At 38.6% G+C, this 19,632-nt stretch overlaps 1 protein-coding gene across 2 annotated transcripts in view; it reads right to left on the reverse strand.

Moving 5' to 3' along the window:
• Nucleotides 1–1,398: 1,398 nt before the first annotated feature.
• The window catches only part of NDUFAF2 (NADH:ubiquinone oxidoreductase complex assembly factor 2), a 64,625-nt gene continuing 46,391 nt past the window's right edge, over nt 1,399–19,632 (reverse strand). For both annotated transcript variants that reach the window (XM_072416380.1, XM_072416381.1), the window contains one exon: nt 1,399–2,417. In XM_072416380.1, the coding sequence (XP_072272481.1) occupies nt 2,196–2,417 (222 nt within the window). In that variant the 3' untranslated portion in view covers nt 1,399–2,195. The remainder of the gene's footprint in view (nt 2,418–19,632) is intronic.

Below are 19,632 nucleotides of genomic sequence, written 5' to 3' on the forward strand. Positions count from 1 at the left end.
CTGTTTTTTTTTTGAGTTTAGGTCCCTTTTAAGCATAAAAAGTTGGTGCACTATTCAGCTTAGAACAAGAACTGACTGATGTTACCTGCTGCAGCGAGAGGCAGAGGAGATGAAAATTTTCATTTAAATTTATGTAAAAATTGTTAAATGTGCTGCATTTAGAGGAATACTAAAATGTGTGCGGATCCTGGCCCTTGAGGGGTGAAGTTGGACAGCCCTGGTTCGCAATGCATATGTGACAGAGCTTGTTTGCCTGTGTTCTACACTAGAGGCAGTAGGGTGAGGAGAACAGAGCCAAAGGATATCTATGAAGGCTAATTACACAAATCAGTTAATTCTCATCCGATTATCGCTTCAGGGCTAGTATCGGATGTGAATGTAGCCTAAGGCTCAGGTTAACACAGGCTGCCAGGATCTAAACTGGTATTTATGCTACTAGACATGTTGTCCCCAGTCCCTTTTAGCTGGGCGCGCCACTTTTCAGTAACCACCTGGCTGTTTTTGGGTGGTATGGAACACTTGGGTCACAACAAAGGGGCTGCCACCAGCCTAAATTTTCTTCCCAGCCTGCTTAAAAAAAATTCTGGGTTGAACACTGCATATTCTTATATTTACTCAACAATGTGTTTTATAGATGCGGGTATTCTAGACAAGATTTTAAAAGTTGTCTGTACACATCCAGACTTATGCTGCCAGTCTTAGTTCATTGGAAGCGGTTCAAACCAATTGAATGTGAATGTTCATAAATTCTATTTATGGATCATCTATAGATAAAACTTTTTTTCTAATGTAATCACTTCATCTACCACACCTGTACACCCCTTTTGGATAAGAAAAACATCAATTTTTGCTATAGCCCTGTTGAGGTGAATTAGGGTAACAAAGACTACCAAAGTCTTGTCTTCTAGTTATATTATCAAGAAAGTCTTTTTTTACTGTAATCTATAAACATGCAAGGTATCGAATAAAAAACAAAACAAAACAATGTACTTGAAAAGTATTAGGTAGACATGGGTGGATGTGCTAAAAAGTTTACATGCGCATTGCCTTTGCATTTATAATGACAATGTAGTTCTTGCTCCCCAGAAGGAAAAGCAACCACGAAGCCAAACGCAAAATGTTATTTTTAGGGGCCATGTCATAACCTCACTGCAACTGTGTGCAAACACTTTCACAAAATGGTTCACTGATTCATTTACCTGTATGGGAGCACAGCTGAGCATACAGTACAATGCTGTACTTCACTGCACGTCTGAAAGAGGTCTTAGTCTCTACTCCCTGTGTTCCAGCAACCTCGCGGGCTGAGTCAGTCAGGATAACAACCCACCAATAACTAAATCATGAATGAGGAAAGGTTTTAGCAAAGCTAAAGAGGAAATCACCATGATGTTCAGCTGGTAGATGTTTTAAAGCTTTTTTAGATACTTTTTAAAGTTCAAAAACAGGAAATATGAAACATATTAGGACAAGCGCCTGGTGCTTCACAGGTATTTGCACTACTACCACAGGACCTCCCACTCCAGTCCTTTACATCTGCGGCAAAAAATTCCCTTTATTCGAATAGAAAAGCCAATCTAATCTATCCCAGCAAAAAACATTGCCTACAAAGGAGTCAATGGAGTTTTTGAGCTGTATGTGCAGAAGCATTGGGAAGCTAGCCCTAGTGTGAAGCAAGAGATTATTGGTTCCTTATGGACAGAACATTTGGATCTGGAAGGAGTGTGGGGCACAAGTAATAAGACTGTGCTGGGAGTAACAATGGATTTCTGTACAAAAGTTGTATTATATTGTAATCTAGCATTAATGCACTGCTTTCAATTACATGTGAAAATTCTCCTAATCTAAAAACATCAGCATGTAAAGAAAGCGAAGACTTCTGCGAACTCAGCAGAAATCAATATGGTAGAAGCAATATGATGAAAAATATTTGCTGGACAACCAATTAAAGTTCTACCAATAAAATGCATCTACCACATTTTACATTAAACATTGTCCAAATTTTAACATTAAAAACCCACAAAACTAGCAGCTGCCGTGTTTAAAAACATAACAGAAAGAACACGGCTTTTGGCTTCACTATTACACATTCTGTATTCAGCTCTGAAAAATCATACAATTTGGATATATTTTTAGATATTTAAAGCACTTTTGTCCCAAAACATGAAAGCATTAATCCGTCATATCTGGAGGCTGAGCTACTTTTTCTGCGGGTTCCAGGAGCCAGGTTCAAATGTGCCAGCGGTACTAGTTGGCTCCTCAGAGGGGGTGTCTTTGCTAAAAACAGGAGCGGAGGCGTGTCCCTTAATCTGTATTTTCATTGGCTGGTTGGGAAGGCTCTGTTGATGTTTTTCCTGCTGCAAAAGTTCCTGTGCTCGGGCACTTACTTCCAGTCTCATTTGTTCATTCTTGAGGATTTCCTGTTAAAAAGCAAATACATATTTTAGTTACATGTGTGATTATAAATCAACATTTTTATATGTGTAAAATATTGATGGTCACTGGGTGGTTTTATTGGAACTTGGGATACAAATTGTATTATTATTCCATGTTATATATTCATGCTATTCCATTTTGCAGTGGTATTCCTTCCATCTATACTAAAACAAACAATGTTTACACACAGAAAATACAATCCTTTTCAGAGCTAAGTAAATATATTTATTATTTCCCAGTAGTACCATCCACAAACATTCCAAAATATCCAATGAACTCCTCAAGTGGACCCTCAGTTTGACAAAGCCACACCAACCAAAATTGATTGTTTACACCCACCAGCGGTTTTTACTCCTAAAACCTCTAATTGTCCGCTATACTGGCAAATAGCAAAGCAAATGCCATCAATGTTTTTTGCAGTTTTTAAAAGAGAAAAATTCAATAAGATGGCGTAATCTGCTCATAAATTACTTCCAATATATTACAGTAGAGATACAGATATGTATGTAAGATGTGTAGCAAAACTTATTGTTCCCAACACTTTATTGACAAAAAATTGGAAATGTCCCAATTCCATATATGAATACCACATATATGTATAAAAGTAACTTGATACCAGGTTACTTAAAAGGAATTTGCGGGAATTTTATTAAAATAAAATATAAAAATTTTAATATAACGCAAATCTTTTTTCTTTAACTTGTCATCAAGTTACTATTGTATGTATGTATGTATGTATGTATGTATGTGAGATGCCGTAAGTTCCTCCTCTTTCTGGAGACAACTGATGTTGTATCCATACAATGTAGAGATAGGAGGCTACCAGTCTACCTCAGATAGAGGAACCCCTGGACACTGCGGGGAGACACAGGAAGCCTCAAGACGCTTGCATGTGCCATCCCTGAGGATTTAGGCTACCTGTACAATCTGAGTGGGCTACAAGCATCACTTTGTACTACTGTACAGTACCAATAGTCACAGGGACATAAGTAAAGTGCAAGACTAAAGAAAATCAGTCAGCAAGAATGAGTGAGAAATGGGCTGTTGCTTGTTGTTGCCCCTCCTGTTCATATGTAATTGCTTTCATTTGCAACAAAGCAGCTGAAATTGATTCACAATCACAATTCCTAAAGGGACTGATTGATATTCTAGATTGACTGTTGATTGAGTGCTCCCTTCATTTTTTGGAGCAGTGTACTTATATTTATACACACAACGCCTATGCTCTGCTAATCAACATTTTAAACTATTTGGAGCATACTTTTTTACTATAACTAACACTGCCACTGCATAGCAAGCATGGTAAGCAGAAGCTTTGAAGTCTATGTAGTTCTGGAAACTTGGCGTTCCTGATTTCTGAGGGTGTTGGATGTGTGACTGGACTTTTAATAACTAAGACCCACTAGAATCAGAAAGTCCATTTGCATTAGTGTCAAGGAGATGGAAGTGTAATCATTATGTAATATTGAAGGCAAGCGACTTGTCCTCCAAAAGTCCTTCTTTTCGGATTTTCTCAAGATGTACAACTAAACTTTGGCCTGATGGATTTGTTCATCTTTATAAATTTACTAAATATAAAAACTTCAAATTTTGTTAAATATTTTATCAGAACCAAGAACAATTTTGATCCATCGTAACAATTACCCTATAGAAGAAATAAAGGGAGGGTTGGGTCATGGTGTGATTGCTTGTTGTGGACTATATCGTAAAGGTATAGCCATGTGAAAAACTACGACCATGTGATTCTGATATAAAGAATTTTCCCCATAACAAATCTGCATTTTAGATTTAGCAGAACAAATACACCATACCAATGTTATGTGTTACTTGGACAAGTATATCATCTTTGTCTGAAGGTGATAGTTGAATGAAGATTTATTGTTTACTCATAAACAATAAATCTCATAATGATAATTATATTCAGCTTCTCATTTTTACAGTTTTCATAACTGCCCACATAAGACTGAATCTTCCAAAAACAAATGTGAATGGATTCTACTTGTTACAAACAAATGGGTCTGTACTCTGCACCCCCGTCCCTCAGTTACGGCAATGATCTGCCAGTTACTGGAAAGTGCTAAAGACTTTACAAAGCAATTTGTTGTGTATGACGGCAGTAAAATACAGAAGGGAGCCCAGTTTACATTGTGATTGAAAGAATCCAAACACATTTCGCGTTTTAATTATTATAATTGATCAAAGGTTGTTTGCTTCGAAATTGAATTTGAAAAAAATTAAGGCCGACATTGATTTGGCAACTGTTTACATTTCAGCTGGCAGACGCACAAAGAAAATGCGGCTTTTTTCCACAGTCTCTCTTGAATGCTCTTTGCTGTGCTGAGCAAATCCCCCGCTGTGGCCTAACTGTAACTTGATGGTTTTGGATAGATCAAAGCATATTATGATGGGGCATACAGGTATTTGTAGTTCCATAAAACTTTGAAGATGTTTCAAGCCACTGCCTGATGCAACAGCAATTCGAGGGGGGGAGGGGGGCGACAGCCTAAAACAATCATTGGTGAACTGTTCCAGTGACAATGGAAAGAAAAAAACACTATGCAGACAGTGCTGCATGTTCTATGAAGGACAGAGGATAAGCAGGATGTAACAGAAGGCCAGATGGGTTACAAAGTGGCATTGGAAGACAGTAGAGACACTAGATTTTCACCTCGGACAATCATGAATGTTCCTCTCAGGTGCCAAAAATCTACACATTACTGTAACTACCTGCAAACAGCAAAGGCCAATGTGCAGCTATACATCAAGACTTAATGGGAAAGGTGCTCCTGCGCATGACCGATTTCTCGACGGGGGCATTTTCCTCCTATGGGAAAGAGATGACAATCTCACGCATGCAGAGTGAGATTGTCTCTCTTTTTTCCCCCTTTACAGTGGCTACATCACCCAATCTTGCACCTGGCGTGGACTTCACCCCCTCTCCCATCGGTTGCCCCCATGTTATTCCTTCTTGTACGGTACCATGGATAACTACAACCAGGTTCTGATATATGTATTCGCAGTAAAGTATCCCTGTAACTTGTTTATATGATTTCTGTATGTTTTTTTATATTGTACTTTGTTCTTTTACTTTGTCTCCCTTAAAATTTTCCAATAAAAAGATTGAAATCAAAGGAGGAATGGTCGGTTGTGAATTGAGGAATAGAGAAGTAGTGTCTGGTCCACTAGAAAAAGGACAGTCTCAGCTTGGAGGGATTGTATCAATCGTTAAGGGGAAGGAAGGGGTGAGTTAGATTAGATGCTGGGTGGTTACCTGCTCATAAAGTTCCTCTTTCCCAATGTCCTAATCATTTTTTTTTATAAGCTATAAAGTGTATGAAACCAGTCATATGGCACATACCCTCTAAAACAGGAGGGGAGAAGAAAAGATGGAGAGTGATTATTTGCTTGCATGTAATTATCCGGGATCCCTGACCGGTCTTGGAAGTAATACTATATCACTAGTTCCGGACTAAATCACATCTGACACACAGAACATTTCTGCAAGCATATTACAGTGCCAGCCAATATCCAGCTACATCGCTCTTTAATTTTTTGGCATCGGCATCAAAGTATTCTGGCATATGCTAGATGAACAGTTGGCTCCCATTATCTGTTTCACTTTGTTAGATGCAAGTAACTAGATTTACACTGGATACAGTCTAATTCTTAATTACTCCTACTCTGATGTGATCAAGGCTCAGGTGAATCATGGATAAAATCAGTGTAAGGGGGAGGGAATATTAATTTTTTAATGTTATGTGGTTATTAAGAGTTAAACAAGAACCATTCTGAATGGAGGAAACAGAAGTGATTTGTGCTCTCTGTATTTGGTGTAACTCCGTTGTGCTGCAATAACTGCAAATGTTTGTGGTAACTGGTCGTCAGTCCTGCACATTGACTTTTAGCCCATTCTACCATACAGAACAGCTTCAGCTCTTGGATGTTGGTGGGTTAACTGACCACCACATTTCAATCTGATTAAGGTCAGGACTTTGACGTTGCCATTCCTGAAAATTTGTTTTTCTAGAACCATTACACTGGGGAACGCATTTTTTTTTTGTTGAGTTAGATCTTACACCTGTTTTTTACTAATTTTTGGGCGGTGAATCCAGAAATGAATCCATTTTTTTGCTATTACAACCAGTTTTTACGATATAGGGTACCCTCCATTTTTGTTAAAAACATACAAATTTTACATACAATGAAAAAATAATGAAATATGAACTTTAATGTATTGTTTATTTAAATTTCTTTTGTTCATACAAAGGATTTTTTGTTACTCTATAACATTATTTTCCAGTAAAACATGAGTAAGCGGTTAATGTAAAAATATACGCTTATAGCTTTTCCTGGAGTGTTCAGTGTTAGGAAGTGATGCTTCAACAATAGTCAGCCATCATATGTACATCCCATCTACCCTGATACCATCCTTCCATGACCTTTAAATCTTGGTGGAATCGTTCACCTTGCTCATCACTGCCCCAAGGTTTTCCATGGAAGTTAGAAAGATGGCTATGCTTCTGCCATCATTGCACCTTGATGCTCATATTGCAACCAAGCATTTTGTAGCTCTCCAAGAGTTTCTGGACAATTTCTGTGTAATTATTTGCTCATGTGTTTCCACAAAAGTCCTTGACAATCGCTTTGAACGATAACCAAGCATTCTTTTCGCCTTCTGACATTGTCCTAAAGAAATGTTCATCTTTGATGAGCTGCCAAATCTGTGGACCATCAAACACACCGGCCTTTATTTTTTCAAATGACAGGCTAGGAAATGCCAAAATGAGGTACTTGAAACATTCTCCTTCAGTTGGCAAAGCTTTAACGAACTGCTTCATCAGACCCAGTTTCATGTGCAGAGGCAGGAATATAATATTCTTTCTATCAACAAGTGGCTCATGTAGAATGTTTGGATCACCTGGTTTTAGGGCAGATCTCTGAGGCCAATTCATTTCCACCCAATGCCTCTCAAAAGCTCTGCTGTCCCACATGCACAGATAACAGGGATACTTGGTGTATCCGCATTGCTGACCAAGAAGGAAGCATACCATTTTAAGGTCAACACAGATGACCCAATTGTGTTGGTGATATTGCAACAAATCAATGACTCTCTATGTCTGCATATTCTTCACAAAAAAACACTGAATGGCCAAACAGGACTGACCCAGATATATTGCCCTTGTGAAGGAGGACACAATTTAAGCTCCGATTTCAGCTATTGATGAATAGTCGCCATTCAGTTGATATAAAGATTGGAATTCCCAGTTCCTCCATTAAACCAGGTATTTTATGGCAATACACAAAGCCACTGTCGGTTCTAAAGTACTGCAGAAATGAATTTCTCTGGTTCGAAAGTACGATACCTTCATTCCTTTTTCAAGTAATTTATTCTCACGCAGTCTTGATGCTAGGAGTTCTGAAGCCTTCTTCGATAGTCCCAAATCACTCAACTCATGCAGATCAAATCATACCAAATGGCATCTTATCACATGTTCCCTTTCTCCACATCCGTAAACCATGAACACCTTATGAGGGGCCCAAGACTTATCTTGATCACCAAGTTTAACACACACATATATATATATATATATATATATATATATATATATATATATATATCTATATCTATCTCAATCATCCATCCACAAAACATTCTTCCAGTGTCCTAATTTTATTTATATCAGAGCAGTGGCTTTCTCTTGCTACCCTGCCATATATACCAGTGAACTATATACTCAAAGTATATTCATGATCAACATTCATTCATTGTAACCTCTCAGACTTTTACAAGTCTACTTGTTTGAAAAGTAGATGATGTTTTAGGTCATATTTATATACCAATATAATACATTTTAATGGGTTCACAAACGTTCAAGCACCCCTATAGTGTAAGGCCTGCCATGGATTCTCATCACTGGATGGACTTGTGTGGAGAACATTCATCGCTTTTCTAATTTCTTTTTTTATTGCTGTAGCAAGTGTCAAAAAATGCTTCCTAGGTCCATATTTAGTGTAAGTTTTGTTTTCCCTCATCACTCCAATGTATGCTATAATACTGTGATTTGATTTAGAAGGTACTTCCATGCTCATCATTCTATTACAATGTAAGAGGCATTTGTATAAATAGTGAGTATGAAGTGGCTCTCCTTTAACATTTCTATCAGGACCAAGAGTTTAACTATGCACTTGATGTTTCTGGAACAGAACAAGAGTGGACATTCTCTATACATCAAAATTATGTAAAAATGTATAGGAATGATAGTTCAATGGAAAGCATCCTCAGATTATGCCTTTTTTCTGTAAGAATTAAGCATTAAAATCCAAATGACCAGTTTATCTGCTTTGCCAAAGACACAGTATTTTATACTCTGAACAAACTTTCAAATTCCCACTTTTAAACAATATATGAGTATAGGGTCCATTTTACCTTACTACGCCATATTTGCCTCCTTGTGGGTCTAAACTGCCAGTTAATCCCACAATGATGCCATCGCCATTCCAATATGGAGCCAAAACACACTGCTACTAAGCTACACTGTAAGCCCATTGTCAGGCAAGAATCATCTGATGTGTGTAACAGTACTCCATATTACCTACTGCTCTCTAATTATTTTACAAAAAGCCTATTCATTTCATATTTCTGCTAGGAAAATAAAAAAGCAAAACAGAAAAAAAAACTTAATCCGTTAATGTTTCTAAGTGCCAGGTAGTGCAAGGAGCGAGTGCTATGTTTAGCTCCTGTCATACAAACACCATTGAGAGGTAATTCCAGAACAATGGCTGCAGGTGCGCAATCTCATTATTTCTTTTAGGAATCACAATACTCAAACTATCTCTACAAACACCAGGGATTCTGATTGTTGGAGGCTCTCATTTAGAAATGTTAATGTTATTAGAAAAATAGCATTTTCAAAAGTGTTTCCCGAATGTTAATTAGGCCCAATGCTAGCTGTGCTTATCATTCGTGTCTCTGCATCAGCCGGCTCCATTTGTGGGCATTTTAGTGTTAATTCACCATTCTAGGCTAGTCATTACCTAATTCTGTATCACTTTATCACCGACAACTACAAATGCACTGGAGACAAACAGACATTACATTAAAATTAGGTTTTCATAAACTGTATGATTGTAAGGCAGGTGGTAGTATAAACAATTACTTTCCAAAAAATAGAAAAATATATAAAAAAAAAAGAAAAAAAAAAATCACAAATCACAAAATATGCAGCGACCTGAATGACAAGGAAAGAAACAACTAGTACTCAATTTATTTTTCAATATGTGAGCTTATATGTTTACAGACAAATAGTAGAGCTGGTTTGGACAATTCTAAGATATGAGTTCAAGAGCCCATGAGCAAAATTTTATTGGTATATACAAAGTGCTTTCCGATTAGAAGAAGGCAGAAGCATCACAGGCAAAAATATTTGAAATGACTATAACTAATATGGCGCAAACAATGTACCATGTATAGAAGTGTTTTTAAACCTTTTGAACATAGGGAAACCCTTAAATCAGTGGTACCCAACCTTTTGGAGCTCACAGACCACTAAATGCATGGACTCCGGACCGCACATGCGCGAGGAGCTGTGTGTCACTGAAAAAGGTTAAAAACTTTCCTCCAGAGTGATGTCATGATGCCAGAAACGGTCAACTCTCCCATCGCAGGTCTAAACCACAGACACAACCCACCCATTGCCCTGAGCCTGCAATGTTTCCGGGAGACATGGTCCGCAGCTCTGGCTGGTGCGCCTCCTCGGGCCACCTGTCAGTGGGCTGCGGATCAGGGTTGGTGACCCCTGCTTTAAATTAAAGAAGGTACCCCTTCTATAAATACTTTATTTCCAGTCAGTCAGGTCAATTAAACTGGCCTGATAGCTGCAAATTGCTCATTGCTCAAGGAACCCCTAGCAAGCTATGGAAGAATTCTAGGGTTTCATGAAACACTGGTCTATAAGTACACACAGACATAAACTGACAGTTATCTAATCAAACAATCACATGAGAGGACTCTGACCTGAGGAATTCTGAGGAAACTTGTTCTGATCCCTGCTGCCACTGCAAAATTGGGAGTACAACCAGCATCTACCAGCACTAGTTTACTCTTTAACCCCAATTTCTCGATTCACTCAAGCAGAACATTGGTGGATATACCACTCAATCATAATACATGTATCTAGATCCTTTTGTAGAGGCATAGTGTAATTTAATTTCTCCTAGCAGTTGTTCATATTGCCCTGTTTGACTTTTTTGGTTGCCCCCCAATGGTTATCATTTGCTCTCCATTTACTACATGCCCCCTCACATGCTGCTTGTGCCATCTGTATAACAATCTCCAGGTATAGATTGTACGGGGTATACACTGTGGCCAATACAGTGCAGGGACATTTTATCTTCTGAAAAACACTTGTGAAATTATAAGATATTGGATATTAGTAGGGTAGGGATTAGTAGGGTACTAGTCAAATCCCAACCCCATTCAAAATGATTTTAGTTTTGCATACAGTCAAGTGTTTCGGAAGTTAATTTCCATCAGGTTAAAAATCTTAGATGGTTCCCTCCTAATTACTCAAAATTGTAAAATAAAATATGTACATATATGCCAACACTTGGTCGGGACAACAAAAATGAAAAAGGAGAAGGTGTTTTTAGGGAAACGCGTATTCAAGTAAAAACCCCTAATTTTAGGAGATATATTTGTTTATCACACAATCGGGAAACACTGGCAAAAGTTATCAGGATAGAGACTAAACTTACTTAACTTGTACTACTATAACTATCAATACTAAAAAAAAAAAAAAAAACTATTAATGCTTTTTTTTTTTACTTAAATACATGTTTGCCTAAAAAGACCCCTCTCTCTTCTCCTTTTTCATTTTTGCCTGTGCACCACTGGACGAATCTCTCTGTCTTGGTGTCAGGTCAAGAACTGATGGGAAATTGGGGGCAGTAAGGAGAGAAACTTGATTTACTACACTGTGTAAAAGTTTGTTCATTTCCAGTAACATGCATTACCTTCACTTCTTGTTCTGGCCTGTGACAGGGCAAATTACCCACATGGGCTCAAAAACAGCTACAAAAAGCCTAATGCTTAGTCTACACAGACTATATCCCCAGCATTTAACATGAGTGTGTAAATGCCTATGTTTGAAATTCCAATTCCTTGCAATGTGGCAGTCCACACCAGAGAGTTTTCTTGATGGGCTATAAAGAAAACTATTCCTGCAGCATTTGGAAAGGGTTTAAAACCCGATAAAAATTTCCCAAAGGCCTACAAACAGTAACATGAATGAGCATTTTTGGGCATTTGGAAGGCATTTTACCATAATCTAACTCTTCTCTGCCACATATCTTGGTTTAAAACATCTTTATAAATGCCTAAAACCTAAAAATAAAGTCAGTGTAGACTTTGCCTTGTTAGTGTTATACCAGTCTTTAGTCCCACTTATTCAAAAGTTGCATAAAGGAAACTGTTATGCTAAAGACGTTTATTCTTTATCCATTAACATTTTTACTTTTCCCTAAAACTGGCACCTTCAACCTGAGGCCTATGTATTACAGATTTTCTGAAATGGAAAAGACAGACACCTTTTAGTGCAGTAAATAAAGGTCCTGAACACACCATAACTTTTCATGCCTGTGTTTCCCTTTCGATGGCTTTTAAAAATAACAAATGCAATAATATCAAAGTTGGATGAAAGGTTAATATACATTATAACACTTTTTGGTTCCAAATGAAGGACAATTCTACCAAATGTGAATTAAATGAGAGCTATGTTCTTCCAGAAGCCTTTGAGTATACTGTAGATTGTTATGAATATATTTATTATGGTTTTAACTACAAATTACTACAGGGCTTTTTAAGTTTGATGCATAGGAAATGCTACATAGATTGTGTAATCATAACCAGCCAGCAGGTAGAGTTCACATATAATATTCCTATTACCTTTCAACTGCGCTGATAAAAGCCGGTGATTTACAGAACTGAAATCAGTGACTGAATGCAGTGACTTATCCTTTATTAGTCAGCTGAGGCTAGTTTGAGGATATCGAATGCTGCATTCATGTGCATTAGTTATAACTGGGGATTTCCTTGTGTTAAGTCATTAGGTCATTCTATTCACAACTACATATTTAGGAAAATCTTTTTATCAATAACTATGTTTTATAGAGAAAGAACTATGGGAAAATGGCATTGTGATGTCAAAAAATTTTATAACACGTGAAAGAATCTTTAAACTTGAATTGTCAGAATTGTAATTGTCACCACATGAATGCAACAACCGAGAGTTGCAAAGCAAGCTGACTCAAAGGGCCTCATTTAATAAGCTGCACAAGGTTGGAGAAGATACTTTCATCCTTCAAGCTGGGTGTTTCAGCAAACCTGGATTAGATCAGGTCCAGGATTGAAAACATTTGCTAACAAATAGGAAATGACTTAAGAAATCCATTCCATGTTTGCGGGATCACTCAGGTTCACTGATGAAAGTGCATCTTCTCCAGCCTTGGAGAGCTTTAATAAATCAGGCCCAATATGTGCAGTGAAATCAGAGTTAGCCAGAGGATACAAGTCTGTACATCTCTGCAGGCCTAAAAAAGGTTTAGAAGATTTAGTCATCCTGCACGACTCCTGTGGCTAGAACCTCGCCATACTCGATCACTTGAACTTAAAGATCCAGCACTTGTACGTTCCAACGTAGCCCCTAATCATTGCTTATGGAGCTGCCACCGATAGGTGCTCCATAAGCAATGTAGTGTAGTGTCTCCCCCAAGGCAGCGGTTTCCGGTCATGAGGAAGAGGTAAACGCACAACAACCTCATGGCAAGTGCGAGCAAAAACTAAGGGTGGAGTTCAGCTTGGGCTAAAAAGAAATTGATTGGTAAGGCATGTCCTGATGAAGTGACCACCCTGTATATGGAACCCTGATATTGTAATAAAAGATATACTTAAAAACATACAACAGAGGCCTAAGGCAAGTAAAAACATGTTTTGTTCCTTGCAACAGCGGATATTTTGTCATAAAATGGAGATTTAGTAAGTCATTTACTGAAAATGTATAAACATAATAGCCAAAATGTATCCATTGTCTCCATCCAATGCATTGTCAAGGTATAGCTTAATCATTTTTTAAAAAGATTTTTCCCTTTTTATTGCGTTGTACAAAGAAATTATGTTAATGTTGTTAGTTACTGGCACGACTGGAGTATGAAATGGTGGATCAAATCAATCATTGTTTGCTCAACAAATCATAGTGAATGACAACGATTAACTGTTATCAACAAGCAGCATAACACAAAGACAGTTATTTAAATTGTTGGACAGGCAGCAGGACTCGGCCATACCTATTTGTTAATTTTATTTCGAGTAGTGTTCCTAGTAGACAGTTCCATCATTTATTTTAGCTGACACATAGTCAGGAAGGACAATCAGGGGCAGCCCGAAGTATAACTTCAATGAATAACTTTTTTTTAAAGAGTAAGAAGTAATTACAGAAATGTCCTCTATGATTTATTATACTTCTTCTATGAGAGCCAACAAAATTTCCATGATTAAAACATGATCCTAAATTAGTGTTGGTGCACACTGTCCTTTTGTAAAGTTCCAACTAGAGGTTACCCATTAATACAAGCATATAAAAGCCACATGTTATAGGTGGATGTTTTATTTCTTCTTGGGTTCAAACTTGGGTACAATCTGACTTTATCCAGAATTAAAAAAACTAAAAAAATCTCTCACTTTGTACCCAAGTACCCAATTCAGACTATGGGGGTGCATTTGACCTCATACCAGCATTAAGTGCTCAGCCAAACACCAGACGCAAACAGGAGGAAGAATTTGACCCTGTGAATGCTTTACAATTACACTGGGGAACACATTTTTTTGTTGAGTTAGATATTACACTTGTTTTTTTTTACTAATTTTTGGGTGGTGCATCCCAGAAACTTGCTATAACATCCAGTTTTTACGATACAGGGTACCCTCCATTTTGTCTAAAAACATTCAAATTTTACATACAATGAAAAAATAACTTGAATGTACTGTTTATTTAAATTTTGTTTGTTCATACAAAGGATTTATTGTTACTCTACGTTATTTTTTTTTTACAGTAAAACATTTGAAAAATTTTCAGATAAGCAGTTAAGGTAAAAATGTACTATTTTCCTGGAGTGTTCAGTGTTAGCACAATGCCACCGGATGCTCCAACAATAGTAAGCCATCATATGTACATCCCATCTACTCTGATACCGTCCTTCCACGACCTTCAAAACTTAGTGGAATCATTCACCTTCACCTCATAACTGACTGCACCAAGGTTTTCTGGGAAGTTAGAAAGATCGCTATGCAGAAAATGCACCTTGATGCTCATATTGCAACCAAGCATTTTGTAGCTCTCCAAGAGTTTCTGGAAAGTTTCTGTGTAATTATTTACTTGTGTGTATCCAAGAAAGTCCTTGACAATGGCTTTGAATGATAACCAAGCCCTCTTTTCGACTTCTGACATTGTCCTGATGAAATGTTCATCTTTGATGAGCTGCCAAATCTGTGAACCATCAAACACACCGGCCTTTATATTTTCAAATGACAGGCTAGGAAATGCCAAAATGAGGTACTTGAAACAGTCTCCTTCAGTTGGCAAAGCTTTAACGAACTGCTTCATCAGACCCAGTTTCATGTGCAGAGGCAGATATATATTTTTTTTTTTTATGAACAAGTGGCTCATGTAGAATGTTTGGATCACCTGGTTTAAACACAGATAACAGGGATACTTGATGTATCTGCGTTGCTGACCAAGGTAGCAAGAAAACTATTTTAAGGTCAACACAGATGACCCAATTGTGTTGGTGATATTGCAACAACTCAATGACTGTATGTCTGCATATTCTTCACAAAGAGAAAATGAATGGCCGATTGGGACTGACCCAAATATATTGCCATTGTGAAGGAGGAGAACATTAAGCTCCGCTTTGAGCTATCGATTGATAGTCGCCATTCATTTGAGTTATAGATTGAAATTCCCAATTCCTCCATTAAACCAGGTATGTTATAGCAATACACAAAGCCACTGTCAGTTCAAAAGTACTGCAAAAATGCAATTTCTCTGGTTCGAAAATACGATACCTTCGTTCCTTTTTCAAGTAAGTTTTTCTCACGCAGTCTTGATGCTAGGAGTTCTGAAGCCTTCTTCGATAGTCCCAAATCACGTGCCAAATCACTCAAGCTGATCAAATTCCTTACGAACAGGGTCCTTTTCAATTTCAAACTCTTCATCATTGTTGTCACCTAGTTCATCACCATAATCATGTTCTTCAAGAGAGGGTAGTGTAACGAAAACCGGCACTGGGATTTCATCTGAATGAGCCACTGGGTGTAAAGCCAATGGTATACTAGGTTACTCTGTGTTACATTTATTTTTCTTGTTATATCCTGAAGTTTTCACTATACAAAAGTAAGTCACTGAAAATATCTCCTGGCTCTCGCCAAATCATAGGTATACCAGATGGCATCTTATCACTTGTTCCCTTTATCCACATCCGTAAACCCTCGACACACTGTTTGCACACATTATGAGGGGCCCAAGACTTATCTTGATTACCAAGTTTAACTTTGAAATATGCCAGATAGGCTTGCTCTACAAATGTGCTGATGTTCACCCTTTGACTGGGAATGGTGAAACTGTTGCAGATATAACAAAATGAATCAGGGTTGTTTAGGCACTTACGACAAGAAACAGCAAAGCCAGACATGATCTGAAAAAAAGAAAATATGTGTGCGAGTAGAAAAATAAATTTTGCTCTACTAAGTAGAGCAGCGCACAACCTCTGACCGCACTGTCTTGCGTGTAAATGAATAGCGTATACAAATCCACACAACAGTAATCGCATTAATATAAGCGGTAGAGAAAAAAACTGACGTGATAGAAGAAAACTAACTGTACTTTCAGAATCAGCATACCTATTTTAGTGTAAATAAGCCTAACAATTTAGGGCAACAAAAAATTGGTTCAGAGGAACGGCTTACTAATAGTCCATCTCTGGCTCACCTGCGGGAGGTGACTTCCCTCCGCTCTAAATTACGGGCCCTAGAGTTGAGGAAAGTTAGCTGGCTGATGCAAAGAACCAAACAAATCTATTATCATAAGGGCGACAAGGCTGATACGCTATTAGCACATAAACTGAGGGACACACAAATGAACTCATCCCCTATGGCCATCAAGGATGTGAAAGGTGTTCCTAGATTTGACCCCTCTCATATAGCCTCCCGGTTTGAACAATACTATACACACTTGTACCACACGGTACATCAGGCACAAAGTGATATGGGCCCCAGGCTACAACCTACTATTGACTCATATCTAGCAGACCTGAATCTTCCCTGTTTAAAGGCGGAACACCTGGAACACCTTAACAGCCCAATTACTGGAGAGGAGGTCTTGCAGGTTATCTCTCACCTCCCTTCACATAAGGCCCCAGGCCCTGACGGGTTACCTTACTTATATTACAAAACCTTTTTGCCACACCTACTACCCTATCTAGTAGATTTATTTAATGATTTTTTACAGGGTAAACCTATTCCGCCTTCCACGTCATGCTCCCATATCACTGTTATTCCCAAACCAGGTAAAGATCCTCTAGAGTGTACTAATTATAGACCTAATGCATTGCTAAATTCGCACCTTAAAATTTATTCTAAAAATCTAGATAATAGGCTCTCCAAATATATGCTATACCTAGTGCACAGGGATCAAACTGGCTTTATCCCATTTCATCATGCTAGTGATAATACTCGCAGAGTAATCAATATTATTGATATTCTCAATAAACACAAGCTCTCTTCACTGATACTCAGCTTAGATGCGGAGAAAGCGTTCGATAGACTGAGCTGGCCATTTTTGCTCTCCACGCTGTCCAAAATGGGGTTCTCTGGACCGTTCCTGGGCGCCATACATTCCCTCTACTCTTGTCCATCAGCATCAGTCAAACTACCTCATTGGCGCAATTTCCAATTAAAAATGGTACGCGGCAGGGGTGTCCCTTTTCCCCTCTGTTATTTGCGCTTAGTATTGAACCACTTGCTGAGAAGATCCGAGCCAATACCAATATTCAGGGAGTACTAGTGAAGGGCTCCTCCTACAAAATCTCTTTATATCCAGATGATGTACTTTTAACTTTGACGCAGCCTCTTACCTCCCTTCCGAACTTATGGGCTGAATTGCACACCTTTGGTACTGCCTCAGGCTATAAGGTGAACTCCTCCAAAACGGAGGCCTTACCACTACACATGCCTACCTCACAACTGTTGGCGCTACAAGGCAGTTTTTCCTTTTTATGGCGGGACTGCTCCCTAAATTATTTGGGCACTCAAATTACAGCCACATATGGCCAACTGTATGCTCGTAACTTTCCCCCCGCTGTTTCAGGAGATATATAATTACCTGAACAAATGGAAGGGGCATTCTCTGTCTCTTATGGGCCCGTATAGCATCTGTGAAGATGATGCTATTACCCAAGCTACTTTATTTATTTGAGACCCTTCCGGTCAGGGTTCCAGTTTTGACCCTGAAAAGGCTACAGGCTGGCTTTTTTCAGGCTGAATTTTATTTGGGCATATAGGAGACAGACTGTCCAAGACAGTGCTTTGTACACCCAAAGATCTGGGTGGCCTAGGGGCCCCATATCCTATAAAATACTATATAGCGGCCCACCTTTCGATTTGGCCCGCATGGACCAAATTGTTTTCCTCCAGTGTCTGCCGGGAGATAGAGGAGGCCTGGCTCCTCCTGGCAGATCTATGTGGCTACCCTGGCGAGAAAGAGGGCTTTTTCATATCCAGGATATTTTGCATCCCTTGGAGCAGAGATTACTTACCTTCCAGGAGTTGCGGGAGAAATATGACCTCCCCCGCACCTCCTTTTATGCATACTTACAAATCAGGCATTTTGTCCTTTCTTCAGCAATCTCCCAGCTTTTCTCAAAACCTCCCTTTTGAAAGGTTGTGTGCAGCTGGTCCCTATGCTAAGGGCCTTATCTCCTCCATCTACCGTCTTCTTCATGTGTCAACAAGGGAGGCCTCTGGTAAATTTGTTTGTGTGTGTACGTGGGAAACTGTCTTGGGCAGCCCCCTTGATGGGGAGGAGTGGTCTGCTGTCTGGGAGGCACCAAATAAAAGCTCCATTTATACTCTTTATATAGAAAATTTATATAGGATTTTATTCCGATGGTATCACACCCGAGACGTGCTCCATAGGCTGTTCCCAGAGGATGATCCGATTGTTGGTGCTGTAGGTCCTACCACGGGGCGCTAGAACACATTGGTTCTGCCCTATTATACAAAGTTACTGGGACAAGGTTAACCAGCTACTGGGGAAAGTGACAAAATGGCGATCTATTTTAGATCCTCTACATCACCTGCTAGGGTTGCCCTTAACAGGTCCTACCAAGCTCATATCCAAGCTCACCACACACGTCTTGGTAGCGGCCCATACCATGATCTCCACTAAGTGGAAGTCTGTCTCCCCTCCATCCTTAGAAGAACTATACGCCCGCATTCAGGATATCCGAATGATGGAATACCTTACTGCCCTGCTCAGGAACACTGTCACTAAATTCGAACAGGTCTGGGAGCTATGGGATGACTACTATGCTCAATTACAGATGTGATGGTCTTATTTTGCTCCCCTCCTTTTGTTATATAGCAAATCGCCTCAGAATCCCCTTTTACCTTTTCCTCCCTTGTCATTTTTGATGTTATGTCCTGTATACAGGAATTTACTGGTTTGTCATGTTTATTACTGGAAACCACATTGCATTATTCGCACTCCACTATTGCTATTTTTTCTTGAAGCTTTTATGTATGTATATGTATATATACTTGTTCCTACTTTATGCCTTATGGTTTTGGTAATATGTTGCTAATGCTCCTGTATGCTGTGTTCTTGTCCATGTTCTTTTTGTTTTGTTCCATTTGTTGTATTTGTAAAAAATGTTTTCAATAAAAACTCAGTTTCATAAAAAAAAAAAAAAAAATGGTTCAAAATTGTTCCCCAGTGTTATCAGACATGGAGCGTCAGACACAGGACTTGTATGTGCTTTAATAATAATAAAAAAAAAAGTCAAAAAGAGTCACAGGGAACCTATTCAAGGTATTAATAACCTGTCTCTTGTCTCTTTGTATACATACTTGTTAAAAAAAATATGCTTGAA

Source organism: Pyxicephalus adspersus, chromosome 6 (assembly GCF_032062135.1).
Source record: "Pyxicephalus adspersus chromosome 6, UCB_Pads_2.0, whole genome shotgun sequence".
NCBI classification, from domain to species: Eukaryota; Metazoa; Chordata; class Amphibia; order Anura; family Pyxicephalidae; genus Pyxicephalus; species Pyxicephalus adspersus.